The following is a 19,499-nucleotide window of genomic DNA, read 5'->3' as shown; positions in this document are numbered from 1 at the left end:
GAAAATATGGTTTTTAGTTCCTCTTTGAGAAAATGTTACACATACAATTTGGATCTTGGGCAAAAGCCTGACATGATCTTCAGCAAAACTTCCATAGAACTTTTTAGCTTGTTTTGCCACTTGAAGAAGATTCTGGTCTTATGGTCAGGGTTTTCTGAGACATAACTTCAATTTGGTAAAAGATATTAAAAATGTAACACCATCACAGAACACCTGTTGAGACTTTACCATGTACCAGGCCCTGCTCTTAACACTTATATGTCTGAACTCACTTAACCTCATGACAAGTTTATGAAAACAGAATAATAATGCCTACGTAGATAAGAAAATGGAGGCAGAAAGAGGTCAGGTAAGTGGCAAAACTGGAATTCAAACCCAGACACTCTCACTTCAGACTGTTTTAAATCACTGTAAATTAAAAGACAATTACAACCCTATCTTGGCACAAGTACTAGCAGAGATATTATGTCATTGGTTCCCACAATAATCCTGCATGACACGCAGGGCAAAGACAATGATCTCTACTGACAGATGGGAAAAGCTAAGGATCAGGCACTCAAGAGACGTTCCCAAGGTCTTGGAAATGCTAAGCGGTGAGCTCTGGATGGCATCCTGCTCATCCGCTAGGGCCTTGGTGAGAGGCCTGGCCCTCAGAGAGCAGGCACTAGGGGCCGAGTGCTCTGCACTCTGGGCAGGAGCTACAGCTCCTCACCTGTCATGTGGCTTGGGCAGCCAATGACCTATCCTGGGTCTCTGGTTCACCATCTGAAAATGAGACCTTCTCAGCAGTGTTCTGAGGTAACTCTTTCTCAGGAGTTTTCTGAGGGGAAAACATCCACTCAGCAAGGGCTCAGGTGCCAAGAGTCACGTGTAGACAGATGCTGGGAGCTGAGTTTCACAAGAGAGGTATGTGCTCAGGCCAGAGCTCCACATTTACCTGATCCTTACAACCACCCTACAATGGAGGGCATCCTTAGCACCCCTGTTCCTACAAATAAGGAAACTCAGGCAGAGAGATGAAGCAGTGGTTGGAAAGCAGCAGGTGGCATCAAGGATGGAACCCAGGCAGGCCCTGGCTCCCTGCCACCACTCCCTGTCACTCCCACACGGCCACAGCAGCAGAGGCTGAGAAGCAGGGGACTGAGGCCAGAGCCTGGGAAAAACGAAAGTACCTCAGTTGTGTCCGACTCTTTGCAACCCCGTGGACTGTAGCCTGCCAAGCTCCTCTATCCATGGAATTCTCCAGGCCAGGACACTGGAGTGGGTACCTGTTCGCTTCTCCAAGGGATCTTCCCAACCCAGGGATCAAACCCAGGTCTCCTGCATTACAGGCAAATTCTTTACCATGTGAGACACCAAGGAAGCCCAAGGATCTGGAGTGGGTAGTCTATCCCTTTTCCAGGAGATCTTCCCGACCCAGGAATCGAACTGGGGTCGCCTGCATTGCAGGCAGAGTCTTCACCAGCTGAGCTACCAGGGAAGTCCTTAGAGCCTGGGGGAGTCTGGATGTTGGGGACTTGGAAAAGAAGATGAGGACCTGGGTGGGGAGAAAACCTGGGTGAGTGCACTGTCCTCCCAGAGGCTTGAGGAGGAGGAGTGCGCTAGGCAGTGGGTGGCGGCGGGGGAGGCAGCAGCAAGGGGCAGAGGCGGAGGGGCTAAGGCTGGGGAACAAACCCAGCAAGCTGCAAAGCATGGACAGCTCTTTGCAGAAGGCTGTTCAGAAGGCAGGGAGAGAGATATCAGTAGCTAACGGTTCCAACATGAAAAGAACAAGGGCAGGGACTGGAACCTAAATCCTGGACACACTCAGGCTTCCACCTCCAGGCGATGTACTTTCAGAAGAGGCCAGCCAAAAGCACCTCTCCTGAAACAAACCAGGACAATGGCGCCAGCGAGGCGTGGGTCCAGCACTGGCTATTGGACCAGGCTGGCTCCTCAGTGCACAGGTAGAGCCCACTAGGCTGGAAAGGTGACCCTCGACCACCCTTCCCAGAGCTCAACCAGGGTTGGGGTAGAAGGATCTTCAGAGACACCAGACACCTCACATCTAGCTCACAACAGCAGCAAGAACAGGAAGCAGAAGAGCCGGAGCAAGTGCTGCCACCATACATACCCGTCCATCCTCCCTGCGAAACCCAGTCCTGTTTACACTGACGCACAAAGAGGTCTGAGAGGGGCAGAGACCCAAGCTTTTGCAGATCGCCAACAGACAAGATTTATTCTTGTCCAGTAATGCCTCAGGGTGGGGCTCGCAGAATAAAAAAGTGTGACCCAACTTGCCGGAAAGCCTGCCACGCTTCTCGGAAAGGAGCAACCTTGAGGCTTGCTTCTCCCTTCGGATGTGCACGTGTGAAGGAGACACTGTCTCCCGGCTCTGGTCACAGTCAGGTTCTGAGCTTCTAGTCCGGCACTGACCTCTTCCTCCCACCAGTGTTTGCAGAGCACAGAGGAAATGCACCCCTCTCCCCAGCCCGTGGGAAGATGACCATCATTTAAAACAATGTTTCCACCAATATTCACCAGTAAGATCTGATCACCACCAGCTCCTCTACGGTTGCCTCTTCCTGCAAACACTGCCATCATCCGTTAACTAACTTTTTCAACTTTCTTTTTTCTTACTAATGAACGCTTTCTGTTAAAGTTTCACAAATCACTTTTCCCGGCATAAAACGTATTCATATTTTAGCCCCAAAGCATCTCAAATTTTGTATTTTGTTCTTTTATTTATTCACGTGGCCCCTGTTCAGATGTCTCTGCTCTAATCATCGGCATAAGTAAGTGACTATCGGGGCCATCCTTCACAATGAAACAGTGTCTGTTCAGTCCCAACGCCTGCTACAGTTCAGGCACCCACTGGCTCCTCGACCCTCTCACCTCCACCTCACAGGAAGAACGTGTCCAACTCACATTCCAGAGAAGTCGCAGAGCACAGCTCTACAGGCAGAATCCTGGAACTCAATGACTTAAGTTTCAGGCTAACTCAAAAGCAAGTGTTCAATGCTGAGGAAAACAAGTTGACCTAAAATAATTTAGTGACATGAACCAAGTCAACAAAAACTTATAGAGTGCATACAACTCAAGGTGTGGTAGCCCCAACCCCCCACTATGGCTTCAGGGATCCTACCCAAGCAAAAGCAACAACTCAAGAGTTTTAAGTCCATGCACAAAAGTACACCTTGGTTTGCAAGGTTCTGTCTGGTTCACCTGTGTAGACACAGCAACTAATACAGTATCATTATATGGTAATAAGGTATATATATATATCCTATAGTAGACTCTCAAGAAATATTTGTTAAATAAATGTGTTCCTAAAAAATTTATAAATCAACTTCTGCTAAGACATCAGTACATTTCTAGAGATTTGAAACACCTAGGAATAGGTAATGGGCTTCCCTGGTAGCTCAGAGGTTAAAGCGTCTGCCCGCAATGTGGGAGACCTGGGTTCGATCCCTGGGTTGGGAAGATTCCCCTGGAGAAGGAAATGGCAACCCACTCCAGTATTCTTGCCTGGAGAATCCCATGGACAGAGGAGCCTGGTGGGCTACAGTCCACGGGGTAGCAGGTAATACACCACCATTTCAGACTTTTTCCCCCCATTTATCAGTTAAGACAAGCACTTGACTCAAGTATCCTGGCAGGCAGGATTTTTTTTTTTTTTAAACACAAATATTTGAGAATGTTTGCTTCTTAAAATCAAGACACTTAAACCCAAATGAATGTTTCACAAATTTGTATTTATCTGTATCATTAAATTTAGACTTTATTGCCTCAGAACTTGAATCACTTAATCTACCTGAATTACACTTATTTTTACACTGAAAATTTAGCAAGCAAATAATATAAACAAGAATCTTATGGAATGTTTATCTGTTTTAAAGAAGCTTTAGCTATTTTAACCTGCTACAAGTATCCACTTAGGTACAAATAATCTGCTATTATAGGTCAAGAGGCAAAATATTAAGGCTGAAGTTTTCAATTAATAACTACAAAGCACTTTCAAAGTTATCATCACAAATCTAACAGGTATTATTACCACCCCAATTCGACATATAAGAAAACTGGCCGGTAAGTTGAGCTCCTAAAAGTTCCTATTCAATAAATAATTAACAAATAAAAGCTAACTAACGCACAAGTTCATTTGAAATGATTAGAGTTAATACTCTGGTTTCTCTTCCAATCATATTATAGCCTTCTGGGGGGAAAATGATCAGAGTTACAAATTTCCCATGTTTGCCAATCACGCATCATTGACTCAGTGGACATGAATTTGAGCAAACTTCAGATCATGAAGGACAGGGAAGCCTGGCGTGCTGCAGTCCATGGAGTAAAGAAAAGTCGGGCACGAATGAGCAACTGAACAACAACAAAGAAAAAAGAAGAAAGAAAAAGATTCTAGGAATCCATCCTAAATCTCATTAGAAACGTTTGGCAGGTACTTACAAAAAAGGAAAGGCCTTCTTATTACAATAATAAAGAAGTAGGAAGACGAAGGGATGGATAATCTCAACTAGTAGTCCCAAACCATGATTCAGGCTCCTTCACATTACAGCGACAGACATTCTGGCGTTCAGTCTGCACATCTCTCCATTAGATGGACAGTGACTCTGAAACCCTCCCTCATTAGAAACACTTTTGATGCTGAAGTGTTTGTATGATCCTTAGGAAGAAAACAAAATTGTTTCCATTTTTTAACCAAAGGTTATGAGTGAGTTCAGGTTCATTTCTTTTTGGTTCAGTGTTTAACGAGAACAAATAAATTAGTCTATTAACTGACCATATTTTCAAATAAATCTGACCGTATTTTCAAATAAATCAGTCAATGAATGTAGCTCTTCTTCTTACATTAAACAATTAGAAATATTGCAACATTTTAAACATATCTAATAGTTGGTCCCAGAAAAATCAATTTTAAACAGCAAATTGAGTTCACCTGGATCAAACCACAAAGCCTTTTAATGGCTATGCAGCTGGCTGTTTTCATAATAATTTAACTAAGTATGTTATTCCTAATAAATGGTATCTAAGTAGCTACTCCGCTACTTTTTAAAATTTAATCATTTTGCTTGTGGGCCTCAAGTTAAAAAGAGGTCCTATTCAGGAATTAATTCTCCTACGACATATTAAATTGTGCACCCAGTTGCATCCTCAAATAAGAGCTCTATACAATTAGAGATCTTTTTCTGACTTTTCCAAACTTAGTATAAATGCTTGTTCCAATACAAAAATCTCACTATCGAATTTTCATTATGTTTGTTGCATCATATAGCCTTGACTCACTTAGTAACATTTTGTATGTTCATTCTGCCACTTCCATCATTTTTATATAGCTTTTTCACAGAACAGTGTCACAAAGGTACAGTCATTTAAGTTGATAAATGCAAGCGTGCTCAGTCGTGTCCGACTCTTTGCAACCCCACCGACTAGCCCACCAGGCTCCTCTGTCCGTGGAATTTTTCAGGCAATACTGGAGTGGGTTGCCATTTCCTCTCCAAAGTTAATAAACAGGTTGTATTTTAAGACATCTTATCAGTATCAAAATATTTTATTTCATTTTCTTGAACACATCATTGAACTACTTACTTGCTTGAGTAAAACTATTAGTGTCCAAATGTGCAATTTTTATCCTACTATTAAAAACCAAAAAATTCCCTTTCCTTTCTCTCTAAACAATACAACTTCCAACATCTATCATCCTCCTTCACTATTATTATTGCTATTGGTCCTCTCTGGCTTTTTAAATTCAGGCCCACTATTTTGGGCTATTTCTCTAATATTAATGTACACGCTCTCTCCTCTTTTTCTTTCTTTGGTGGCAGGAAGACTGAAAGAACCGAAGAAAAGTATTAAAAGAAAGAGAGGAGAAAGATACTGGCCTCTCACACTTGGTTTCACTCTCTCATATACAGTTGGTATAGAAATTGCTCTACCACTGAACGAAGAGATTCAAAGAAGCACTACAGTGATTAACTTTCTCAGATTTCCAAACATTACAGATTTTATGTTGTTTAATTTTTCAAGTACGCTCTGTCAGATATGATAATCACAAGTGATGCTATAACCAGATGGGGAAATGTTAATGAAATGGACTACTCTAAGAAATTACTAATGCTAATCGACACTGACTGGCACGTGTAAGGTACCAGGCACTGCACCAGCAAGTCATATACCAAACATCAGACACACCCACTGTCCCCAAGGACAAAAGAGGACGTATGAGGCCAAACACACTCTCCACTTCAATATTCCTGAATTATAGCCCCCAGTTATTAAACTCCCACATTCAGGTTAAATATTTAAATGTGACATTACTATAATAACAATACTCACTTAAATCCAAAGTTCAACATTAACTAAATACTGTACAAGGGGAAAACTTAGATGTTTCTTTTTTTTTTTTCCTATGCCTATTTTTATTTATTTTTTTTTACTTTACAATATTGTATTGGTTTTGCCATACATCAACATGAATCCGCCACGGGTATACACATGTTCCCCATCCTGAACCCCCCTCCCTCCTCCCTCCTCGTACCATCCCTCTGGGTCATCCCAGTGCACCAGCCCCAAGCATCCTGTATCCTGCATCGAACCTAGACTGGCGATTCATTTCTTATATGATATTATACATGTTTTAATGCCATTCTCCCAAATCATCCCACCCTCTCCCTCTCTCACAGAATCCAAAAGACTGTTCTATACATCTGTGTCTCTTTTGCTGTCTCACATACAGGGTTATCATTACCATCTTTCTAAATTCCATATATATGCGTTAGTATACTGTATTGGGGAGAAGGCAATGGCACCCCACTCCAGTACTCTTGCCTGGAAAATCTCATGGACAGAGGAGCTTGGTAGGCTGCGGTCCATGGGGTCGCAAAGAGTCGGACACGACTGAGTGACTTCCCTTTCACTTTTCACTTTCATGCATTGGAGAAGGAAATGGCAACCCACTCCAGTGTTCTTGCCTGGAGAATCCCAGGGACGTGGGAGACTGGTGGGCTGCCATCTATGGGGTCACACAGAGTTGGACACTACTGAAGTGACTTAGCAACAGCAGCATACTGTATTGGTGTTTTTCTTTCTGGCTTACTTCACTCTGTATAATCGGCTCCAGTTTCATCCACCTCATTAGAATTGATTCAAATATATTCTTTTTAATGGCTGAGTAATACTCCATTGTGTATATGTACCACAGCTTTCTTATCCATTCATCTGCTGATGGACATCTATAGATGTTTCATTACCGTAGCCAAGGGAAAGATAGCCGAAAGACTCTACCAACAAAAAATTAAGTTTAAAAAAATCAAAACAACTAACTATCAAGTTTAAAAAATCTCCAGTGCCTACCAATGTATTTTTCCAGAGTAAGAAAACAGAAATGTGCTTTTTCTTAACTATTAGAACTGGCCCTGAAAATTATTTTCAGCATTATTGGTAGTAGCTAAAAGTTAAACACACTTAAGTGTGCATCAACAGAAACACATTATGATATATTCTCAAGACAGAAAATCATGCAGTCATTAAAAATAAAGCTTCATAAATGTGCTATAAAAAGATCTCCAGGATACACTGAGTGACAAAAGCAAGAGGCATATATAAATGTATACTTGTATTTCGGGGAAAATATATCCTCGTCATCATTTGGGAAACAAATACAGGAATTTAAGAGTTATCTCTGGAGAGTCAAGGGTGTAGTATTAGCAGAGGGTGGGAGCTGGCGCTCATAAAACTGGACGGCAACCTTTGCTTTTTTACACCTTTTTGACACTTCTTTTAAAATCATGTGCATACACTGCTTTTAAAATTATTAAGGAAACTGTTTTTGACTGTCCTGACCTATGTTTACTAAAACAGAAAGATCAGGTGAAGGGACCCTCTGTGGCCTGGCCTTCTAAAACACACCTCCCCTTCTCTCACTCCTTTCCCTGGAAGGAGGAATGTCTAATCTAATTGGTAATGGGGGGCAGGAGGCCCTGTGCAGAGGGGCCCAGCCCCTTCTGGACTCCCTTTCAGCCCAGCCTGCCAGCAGAAGCTGCTACCCCGCACTGCCGTAAGTGGGGGTTAGAGGTGGGCCAGGTGTGCGGTGCTCTACTGCCTATGGCAGTGATTGTGTGTAAAGCTGTCTAATTAAGGTGAAATACTGAAAAGCTTCTGCATTTCTGCTGTTCATCTAAGCTGTGTTTTCCAACACAACTGTTAGTTCAATATCCATCTTATTATGCCTAGTTTTCAACTGATCCTGAACCAATCTGGAGGAGAAGGGTAGGGAGTTCTAAATCCTAACAACCTCCAAGGTAATTTTTTTAATAAAAAAATTAAATGAAAAAGAAAAACACGATGCTATATAGTATATACAATATGAGCTCACCAATGCTAAAAAAAATCAACAAAACACTACTATAAAAACATATGCAGGTACAAAAATACCCGAAAGAATAAGTATTAAAACAGCATACTAAAGGAGGGTTATGGCTTTTTCCTTCATTTGTTTTTGTGCTATTCTCTAACAAGCTAACAGTTCTCTAAACAATTCTCTAACAAGCATGTGTTCATATATTACTGTGGTAACTTTCAAAAACTTTAAAATATATTTTAATGACTTTCACTGAAGTTATCATAACTATAGATCAAGTGCAAGTTTCTGAACTCTGTGGTCATCACAGTTTAGAGAAGTGGTTCTCAAAGTGTGATCTCCAGACCAGCTCCATCAGGATCACATGGGAGCTGGTCAGAAATGCAAATTATGGGGCCCTACCCCAGAGCTCTGGAGGTGGAGCCGAGCAATCCGTTGAAACTAGCCCCTCCTTCCACCATGATTATAATGCCAGCTAGGGTTGGAGAACCAAAGGGCTAGAGAATTGTTTACAATAATCCACTTTCAATTTTCCCAGTCATAAATCCTCAAAGTGAAAGAAAGTGTTAGTTGCTCAGCTGTGTCCAACTCTTTCGCAACCCCATGGACTGTACCCCGTCAGGCTCCTCTATCCATGGGATTTCCCAGGCAAGAATACTGGAGTGGGTTGCCATTCCCTTCTCCAGGAGATCCTCCCCACCCAGGGATCAAAACCAGGTTCCCCACACTGCAGGCAGATTCTTTACTGTCTGAGCTACCAGGGAACCCCATAAATCCTCGGGACCCATACAAAACACACAGATATACTCCCGTCTCCCTATCAATCAACTCATTTTGTATCTCAAGTCAACAAGCATTTATGGAAAACCTTTCAAACTGCACTACTTTTTAGTATAAGCTGAAACACTTTAGTAAAGGAATGATTATCTTCAAACCACTGGGGAGAACCCCCAACCCCGTTAAAGGAACTAAAGTACTCGGTTATAAACCGGAGCCCTAGAACAGATTTCCTCCTGGGAAGGAGCTGTGGCATGCTGCCTCTATACACCCTGAGAAAGATCCTCAACCAAGGAACAACTTGCTAATGGGATGTATTATAATAACATGGAGCGGTCTCAGCTAGTATTTCTCCTTCATAACTATTAGAAAGTTTATTGAAAATTAAGTAGGGATAGCATTTATAGATACCTGTTTGGTGATCGTCTTGGCCAACGTCTTCTGTTAGATTCTGCAAGAAATATTTTCATTATTACCAAGAAATCACACACCATACAGCAAGTTTTAAAATTCAGTATTTTCATAAACAGCTGATATCTTAATATCCATAATCTAAATTCTTATCAAATACACTTAAAACAACTGAACAGCTGGTAGTTTTGTCTTTAAAAAATTGACTTACTAGCTTATTAAGGGTGTGGTAGATCTTATGAATATTTGCCAGTGTTGAGAGATGAGAGTTCAGCTGAAAGTCTTTAAAAGAAAAAGGGGAAAATTCAGTGTCATTTATTTCCCATACTGTAAAAAGACTATTAAAAAATAAAGCTCAAAAGTGGAAATAAATGTTTTGATACAACTGAATACTATCGCCATTATATTTGATACTTATTAAATAAGATACAACATGCAACTACCAACCTATCTGCTAGAAATAGTCTGACAATAAAACTAAATTCCCAACCAAATGTTAAAATACAGTTCATGAAATTTTCATGTGAATTGTAAGACAAAACAAAAATACTTATACTTGTAGTTATAACATCCTATCAGCAATGAATTTAAGCTTAATAGAAAAATATCACTGATGCTGGCAAATTAAGTAACACAAATAGACGACGGATCTCAAATGAACCATATTCACTTTCTCTTTCTCCTCCCAGAATTACCAGCACAATACAAGCTCTTGGCAAGAAAATAAACAGGAAAGCATCTCAATCACTTGACATTTCTTACAATATACGTATTTTGTTGACTCTTACACAACATAGAGCAGAAATGGAATCTAAGCCCCTCCCCCTCCTGTTTAACAAATACAGATAAATCAAAGGGCTGGCCTGAAAGTGGCCTGTCTGAGAGGCCAGGGCCCTGGGATGGAGTCTATAGTTCCTGGCACTGCAACAGTAAAATGTGCCACAGAGCCAGTAACACAGAGGCAGAACTCGCACTCACAGAGAATCGAAGACTGTCTCCACCCGCCATCTCTAACAACTTCAGGACTGCACACTAAATCACCCACAAAAGACAAAATCAAGCTGCTCTACCACACAATACCGCACAACATAAAACTCTATGCTCGGCTTTTGAATCTCCAATTTCAAATGCTTCTCATAAAAAGTATGCTTGCCTCCATAGTGGGTTATATGAATGTGAGTTAAAAGTCGACGGCTATTTTCATATTTGAATAAGCATCAATAGAAGCAGTTTCATAAAACATCAAGATTTACATTAGTTCCTTTTCTTTACTATCATCACAATTAGTAAATGTTAGTCTGAAAGTAACCTTGAAAAGATACTGTAACTTTCCAAGTTAGGCCATTCTGATATAAAAAAGAGAGAGAGAGAAAAAAATCACCCTTTCCTGGAATATTTATTTAGGATGCATGTCAGATGCAAGGAGCCAACACTACAACACAAATTGTCTCTGCTGAGCTGGACTCTGGGCTGGAAAGCAAGCTGACCTGCCTGCCAGTATTTAGAAAGCTTCACTTTTCTCTTCTAAATCGTGCCAGGAATCCAGGTCTGGGCTGGCCTGGAGGGCAGAGGGGCTAGCAGGCAGCAGAGTCCCTGACATACACACACCACTGTCAGGAGCAGCAGGCTGTAAGTGCACATGTACACGTGCACGCGCTGGCCCAACCAACAGCAGCCCCCGGCCTGACACCACACGCACAGCCATCGAGAGTGGGCCAAAGAATCAGAGGGCTTGGCTGAGAGACAACCAGAGAAGGACCTCAAATACAGACAAGTGTTAATTATTTAGCATCTGAATGGTTGAGCCATATTTAAGGTAAATGATGATATAAATATGTGCAGATCTTGATTTTCCATCTTCATTAGTGCAACTGCACAGAAAAAGATTTTAAAATATTTGGGGTGTTTAAATATATATATATATATATATATATACACACGTGTGTGTATGTATGTACTTACACTTCTATTTCATAAACCTCGGTAGGAGGCTCTAAAGCTAGGAGCAGTAGCAAAGGCTTTGGGGAACTTAATCTTACCCCATCCCTCTCCCCTGGCATCTATGACCAAGCCTTAAGCTCCCTTTTTGTACTCTTTCAATTTAAAATTTGGAAGACAAACGATACACTACAGTAATATCTTGATATATAAATTAAACTTCTGGACTCGCAAAAAAAAAAAAAAAAAAAAAAACAGAAAACTTAAGGATCTAGATTCTGTCTTCACTGGGGATACACAGGGTCTGCCAAAGATCACCAAAGCAATAAGGTCTCCAGACCTGCTGATTCAACTGCCAAAATTCACACAGGAGAATCTAAACAAATTAAAATTGCTAAATCCGTCTTTACACACACGCACACAGTTTCTGCCAAAATAACACTCTGAGCTTTACAACCTGACTCTGGAGTCTAACAATTAGTTTGAATCTCAGATCCACCAGTTATTTAACCTAAATTTCAATGTCCGCAGTTGTGAATGAGACTACAATGCCTGGATGGGGCAGAGAGTCAGAGTAATGTGTGGATCACAGTGAGTGCCCAATAAAAGATATTATCACTGTTAGATTATATATACCATTTTCCACACCAACCACCTACAATGGTTTCTACTTCTGTAGATCCAAGTCAAGCCCCACATCAAAGATCTCAAAGCTGCAGCTGCCTCTGTAACAGAGGCATACGGCCTGATACATCTCTACAGCCTATGATGGTATGTCTACATTCATATACCACCAACTGATTTCATAACGATGGTGGAAGAATATCTCAGCAGTGGAAAAAAATATACAAGAGCATTTAAGGTTCTTTACATGAAGTTTCACTTTACAGACGATGCAAGTAACAAGGTTCATTTCACAAGTCACATAATATATGTCAGCAAGTCTCTATTTCCATATCCAGTGTCTACTATCATAACCACCTCATCATCACCTCATCAAAAAAAAGGAGAAAGAAAAGGAACCAGCAGCATGAAGAGAACAGTTTTTCTTTAGTTTCATCAAGGTAAAAAGCTAAGGAGTAGACACAAAATCGGGGGGGGGGGGGGCGGTGGAGACCAAAATGGCATTAAAAGATAAATCCACAAAGGTTAACACTATTGAATTCATGGTTCATCTGTTCACTGCTCAGGGCAAGTAACAGACCTTGAAATCTAAAATAGATTTCACATCCTTAAGGAATAGATGTTAAGGGTGAAGATCGCATGCTTTACAGAAGCGCATTTAGGAAAGCACTAACTGACATAAAATCTCCTCTGGCTCCTATTTCAATTCTGAAGGCTAAATGCTCAGTTAAGTCAACTTTAGTCCATGATCAAAAGGCTCTCCACTATCACTGGGTTAGACTCTCATGTGTGACATGCAAACCTAACATTCTGTATTAAAAGTGACAAATGGCTCTGCAGAAAAATACAGCATGCTTGATAAACGGCTTGCCTAAATTATCTTCTGAGTATTCTTTAAAATGATCAAAAAATCCTGATGCAGCATAAAGTTTTCTGGGAGTTTTGGGTTTGTTTTTATTTTTTTAATAATTATCACTTGTTGTGACCTATATAACAGAAAAAAGTGAATGCCACTGAGAGGGTTAAAATTCACTTCCTCCAAACTACTCTTTGTATACAGAATCCCACAATATAGAGAGACGTAAGTAATAAAACAAAAACTGGTAAGTTCAGACAATGACCATCATCAACCAAAAGAATCAACTTTAAGAATTAACAGTGGTGGCTCAGAGGTTAAAGCGTCTGCCCACAATGCGGGAGACCCGGGTTCGATCCCTGGGTCGGGAAGATCCCCTGGAGAAGGAAATGGCAATCCACTCCAGTATTCTTGCCTGGAGAATCCCATGGATGGAGAAGTCTAGTAGGTTATAGTCCACGGGGTCACAAAGAGTCGGACACGACTGAGCGACTTCACCACCACCACCAACAGGAATTTACTTCCATAAGAGGGTCAGAAACAACTGAAATAGATAAAAATTCAAATCCTTCTTTTATGCCATAAATAATCACTTGTTAAATATACCTGGGAGGTGATCTCAATTATAATAGCAACGAAAAGTGACAGTACATGTAGGAATAAACTTAAATGTGCAACATTCAAGTGAAGAAACAATAAAAGTTTACAGATGCAGAGATATACTCCTAGAATGAAAAGACCCGGTATTGTAAGACGATCACTTCACCCTGTACTGAACTACAAAACTTAACGCAATCAAATTCCTATTCTCCCTGCTTCCCACTTCCCCATCCCAAAAAAGAGGTGAGGGAAAGGGAAGGGAGTCAGGCAAGCTTAGCAGATTGATTCCAAAGTTCACCTGAAAAAAACAAACACACTTGACTTGCCAAGAAATTGTTGTAAACAAAGAATGAAGAAGAACAGGCCCTATCAGACCATACATAATATAAAGCAGAGGTTGGTAAACTCTCTGCAAGAGTGCCAGATCTTAAATATTTTAGGCTTTGTGGACCATCTCTGCTGCAGCTACTTTGCCACTGGAGCTCAAAAGCAGCCATAAACAGTACACAAGCAAATGAGTGTGGCCGTGCTCCAATAAAACTTTATTTCTAGACACTAGGTAGTGGGCCTGGTTCGGACCATGAGCTGTAGTTTGCCAAGGCCTGGTGCAGACGTACAGTGCTATAAAATAGGGTACAGGAGCAGTAAGACAAATCACTGAGAGTTAATAAACATGTCTATGCACGTCTGTATGGTTACGTGTATGTATAAGCACATAGAATTAACATGATTAAATGGTATTTCAAATCAATAGGGAAGAGATAATTATTCAGCAAGCAGAGGTCAACTAGCTACCATGTGGAACAAATTAAAATTAATCCCAACCTCAGAAGTTACAGATAGATGGGAAAGGCACTCAAGGCTAAAGAAAAGTTATGGCCTCAGGGCCCTGCACGTTCTCTGCCTCTTCTACCCAGTCTCATCTCTTACCTATCTTCCCCTCACTCACTCTTCTTGGTCACAGAGAGCTTCCTGCTATCCTGTGAATACTCCATCCAAGCTCTTACCTCAGGGCCTTTGAACACACTGTTCTCTCTGCACTGAGCCCTCTTTCCTCTAATAATAACATGGCTTGCTCTCACACTTCATCAGGTTGCCACTGAAATATCACCTTCTTACAGAACCTTGCCAGACCCAACAAACAGGACCCGTTCTTCACTATCCCATTACCATGTTTGACTTTTCTTTATGGCATTAGTGCCACCAGACTTTATGTCATATTTGGGCGCAATCTTCCTCTAGCATTAGAATATAAGCTTCACGAAGGCCAGAACCTGCTCTTGTCCACTGCTATAGCCCTAGTACCAAAAGCAATACCTGGCGCACTTCAGGTGCTCAATAAATACTCAAGGAATAAATGACTGTAGGGACCAAGGCATCAAGACTTAAATTCAGCATGCTTTGGTATTTCAGGGCATTCACGTCTCTAGATCCTCACATGTGAGAAGCAGCATGGTAACAGAAGAGACTCAAAGGCAGGGCAGGACAGAAAAAAGGGTGGCTCTGAACCCTGTTTAAGAGGTTAGTCTAAGGACGAGTATTTCCACTGGGCTGTCGGAGGGTATGCAAATGCAACAGATGAACACGGCACGCTCCGGCATGCCTACTCAAAGGTGACTCGTGCACAGCTGTTTCACATGAAAGCGACAAAACGGCCGTGGCACGAGATCTGAACGAAATTTCACCAGACCAAGTTACGCTCCCAGCATCCAGAGAGAGCAGTTAATTCTGCACAGCAGAATGCGGGAAGCACTGCCATGAGCCTGGCTGCCACGGGAGTGTTTAAATCACCGTTTTTAGAAAGACTGCCCAACGGCAAGTGTGGCCTGGATTCAGAGTGGTGTTTCATGAAGGCTGCTGGTAGTGAGCAAGGCGGGAAATGATTAGGGCCTTCAGGTGGTCTGTGGCAGCAAAAGTGGAGAGTACAATGGGACCGCAGGACACCCACATTTAACTCACACCAATTCATGGCAACAGCTTGGCAAAAAGAAGAGGGAGAGAGAAGAAAAGTCAACTGTCCTAGCAACTGCCCTGAGGCCTCTACTTAATGACAGGGAGATGGGCAACAGGACTCTGACAGTCGCTGGGTCCGCTCAGTCTCCACACGCATCTCAGAACACTGTATGAGCCAAGTATTTAGGAGATATATTTTTCATAAAACACAGTCCCTAAACATAAGCCAGCTGCTTCAACTGGTGCTCAGCTGAAGAAGAGCTGGTGACCTGTCCTAATACTGGAGGTAAAAACCGATGAGCTAGAGACAATCTGCAATGAGGGGGCACCTTCTGAAAGTATTTCCAGCAATTTCTTTTTTGTATATTTTTATTAATTTGACTGCTCAAGGTCTTAGTTGCAGCATGTGGGATCTAGTTTCCTGACCAGAGATCGAACCTGGGCCTCCTGTATTGGGAGTGTTAAGTCCCAACCGCTGGACCACCAGGGAAATCCCTCCAGTGATATTTTTAATACTGGTGATTTTCACCTTAGATATTGACTTTAGAACTCATCTCTATATAAAATGGATTGCACTAGGAGGAAGACCAACAAGACTGCTTTCAGGAGCTGTGAGGGAAGCTCACGTCCTTTCGTCCAAGTCCCCAAAATTCTCCTTGAGCTATGAAAACTAGCACAAGCAGAGTCAGGTAACTAGTTGTGGCCAAGCTGGGGAGAATTCACATTCCAAAGCCCCTTCCTCCGTTCTAACTCATCTCTGATGGGAGCATCAGGGAGTAAAAAGCAGCAGCATGTTCCACCAAAGTTGTCAATTAGTAGTCAACAATCAGTTCTCACAAAGTTAGAGAACCTTAATATTAAATAAAAAGATACTGGTGAAATCAAAATAATCTACCAACTTAAAAAAAAACACAGATGGTGCAGAAAAGACATAACATCCATGTTATTTCTATTTCAAATACACCTCTTTCTTCTTGTCACCAAGAATTCACAAAAGTATTTTATTATTAGCTAAACTCCAGCTGGTCAATCAGTAAGCAATGCTCTCAGGTACAAAACTTTTAATATAGCACTATGCACATACATGTGCTGATAAATGCATGCTGCTGCTGCTGCTGTCACTTCAGTCGTGTCCGACTCTGTGCAACCCCACAGACGGCAGCCCACCAGGCTCCACCGTCCCTGGGATTCTCCAGGCAAGAACACTGGAGTGGGTTAATGCATTCTGAGGACAATGAAAATGACGAACTAAACCAGTAATGGCTTTGGGGGTGGAGGCAGAGGACAGAACATGGGGTCGTTACCATGTCACTGCCAAAAAAGTGAAACAAAATTAAAGGTTATCAAAATCAGCATTCATCCTACATGTTTCTGGAACAGAACAAGAGCAAGAGGCAGCGGTGCAGGGCTGGGCCTCTCTAAAGGCGATTCCACAGGGAAGGCTGAGGGCTGCTCCACGCCACTGGTTACATGGCCCACCCTCCTGAAACCTTAGTTTTACTCAGTGATGTGGAAAAAGTATATAATAGTGTATGTAACTAAGACTCACTGTTTAGGTCTGTCCTTTCTTCTAGAGAGCTTCCCTGGTAGCTCAGCTGGTAAAGAATCCACCAGCAATGTGGAAGACCTGGGTTCAATCCCTAGGTCAGGAAGATCCCTTGGAAAAGGGAATGGCTACCCACTCCAGTATTCTGGCCTGGAGAATTCCACAGGCAGAGGAGCCTGGCCGGCTACAGTCCATGGGGTCATAAAGTGTCAGACACAACTGAGTGACTTTCACTTTCTTTTTCCTTCTAGAAACAGGAGCCCATTTTCCTACAGGTTTCAGGTACACTGAGGATATGAATGTCACTGAGGGGAAAACAGACCCCTGCCAAGGGGGTCCTACAAGTGACAAGTAACAATGTAAGGTTGTAGAGATTTTGGATTTGTGACTACCACACAAAAGGAAAAACTCCAACAAGTCCAGGCAAGACCCTACACGACCTGACCTAAGTCATCCCATTTCATTATCCTGCTCACTCCATTCCAGCCACACTCTTCCTGACTACTCAAGTGAACTCCTGGCTCAGGGTCTATTTTATTTAATATACCCTCCTCCTCTTTCCCATCTCTGTTGTCACTGGCCTGACATTGACATCACTGAAATGTCTGTTCAGACGTCACCTCATCCAGAGGCCTCCCTCCCCTGACTTCCCTATCCAAACCAGCACCTCCATCCCCACTAGCGTTACCAGCTGAGCTACCAGATTAGGGTTTACACTTTCATTTTTTGACCTTTTTTAAAAAGCTTTATTGAAATAGAAATCATCCACCATACAATTGATCCATCTAAAGTGCACAAGTCAATGCTTTTTAGTGTATTCACAGCTGCACAACCATCACAATGTTATTTAACAACATTTTTATCACCCCATCAGCAATCACTCCTCACTTTTCCCCTCACCCCTACGTCATCAGGCAACCACTAACCCTACAGTTTGCCTCTGTACATTTTCTATCAATAGAATCGTAACATATGAGGTCCTTTGTGAGCCAGACATTATATTTTATATATATTTACAACTTTATCCTTTGTCACACTCCCTGGAGCCCAAGCTCCATGATTACAGGCATTTTCTTTAGCTGTGTTCACCACTTTATCCCAATACCTAGAAGAGCACAAGCTGTCTATGGGGTCGCACAGAGTCAGACACGACTGAAGCGACTTAGCAGCAGCAGCAGCTCATGACCAATAAACAGAGGAAAAATGCTTTTAAAGTACCCACTGGGGACTTCCCTGGTGGTCAGGACTCTGAGCTCCCAATGCAGAGGACCTGGCTTGGATCCCGGGGCAGGGAACTAAATCCTGAATGCTGCAACTAAGACCCGGCGCAGCCAAATAAATAAATAAACTTAGAAAAAAAGAGGAGCCACGGGATTGAGCAACGTGCAAGTTACTCTATAACTGTGGTGAAGAATGAAATGAGGCATGGTTGGAGCAAGAAGTGAGGGATCAGTCTATCATCAGGCATAAACAACTTGTTGCAGAAGTTTTACCATGAAGAGAAAGAGAAAGGACAGAGTGGGTACTGAGTTTGGGCTTAACAATGATGAGACTGGAGCACATTTTTAAAACACTGAGATTCAACTTGCTTCGTACCCTAGAAGGTTACAGAAGGCACAGCGCATAGAGTGGGTCAGATTACAAGTCAGGGTGGATCTATAATATGAGCACAAATATACGCAGCATATGTGATTTTAAAAAATTACAAAATGCACTTTTAAGTTTAAAAATTCATTAAAAACCAGTTTCACTTCAAAATGACTTAAAATACAAAGTCTACCATAAAATGAAGTCTACTTTTGACCCTATAAACAGTAGTGTTTTCAACTGGTATTCTAGAACCAACTTACGCTTCTGCACACCAACTGGTAAGTCATTGAGCTATGTGAGAAGGCACAAGCACGTGTCTCACTTGTAAAACCTATTTTCACATTTGAGGCCAAATTATTAAAACACACAGATCTGAAACGAGTTTTCCACACCACAAAACTAGGAAAAACCAAAAGCCAGGTTTGTGGGTCAGCTTCATACCGCACATTTGTCGAACTTGTTAGAAACAGGAAGCTCTTGGTCTAACAGCACCTGTCTCATGAGAACACTGAGGATCAAACGAGCCCCTGCTGCAGTGTGCCCAGCACAGTGCTCAGCGCAGAGCGGGCGCCACCTGAGCGGGGCTCTGTGCCACTCGGTGTCACCTGCATGCTGAGCAGCGTGGCCTGTACAGGGGAGGGCTGGCCGCAGCCCTGGCACCCTCCCCGCCATAGTCCAAACCAAACCCCGGGTACACACTGAGCTACTGAACACTGATCCAGAGGCTGCACATCAGAATCGCCTGGGGAGTCTGAATAACTGCCACTGCTGGGGCCCCATCCAGGCCAATCAAACAAAAATAGGAGTGGACTTGTCAGAGCTTCTCAAGCAGCCCAGGTGACTCTACACGCAAC

General features: G+C 42.2%; 1 protein-coding gene across 5 annotated transcripts in view; it reads right to left on the bottom strand.

The window, feature by feature from the left end:
* DCUN1D4 (defective in cullin neddylation 1 domain containing 4) overlaps nucleotides 1-19,499 on the bottom strand; it is a 76,626-nt gene that overhangs the window by 43,657 nt on the left and 13,470 nt on the right. For 4 of the 5 annotated variants that reach the window (XM_018049448.1, XM_018049447.1, XM_018049446.1 and 1 more), the window contains exons 2-3: nucleotides 9,750-9,820; nucleotides 9,539-9,578 (exon numbers count right to left, since the gene is read on the bottom strand). The exons of the other annotated variant lie outside the window; for it this stretch is intronic. In XM_018049448.1, coding sequence (XP_017904937.1) covers nucleotides 9,539-9,578; nucleotides 9,750-9,820 — 111 coding nt within the window. The remainder of the gene's footprint in view (nucleotides 1-9,538; nucleotides 9,579-9,749; nucleotides 9,821-19,499) is intronic. 5 annotated transcript variants of the gene reach the window in all.

This window comes from Capra hircus, chromosome 6 (assembly GCF_001704415.2).
Source record: "Capra hircus breed San Clemente chromosome 6, ASM170441v1, whole genome shotgun sequence".
In the NCBI taxonomy this organism is placed as follows: domain Eukaryota; kingdom Metazoa; phylum Chordata; class Mammalia; order Artiodactyla; family Bovidae; genus Capra; species Capra hircus.
This window is presented reverse-complemented; position numbering and strand designations above follow the sequence as displayed.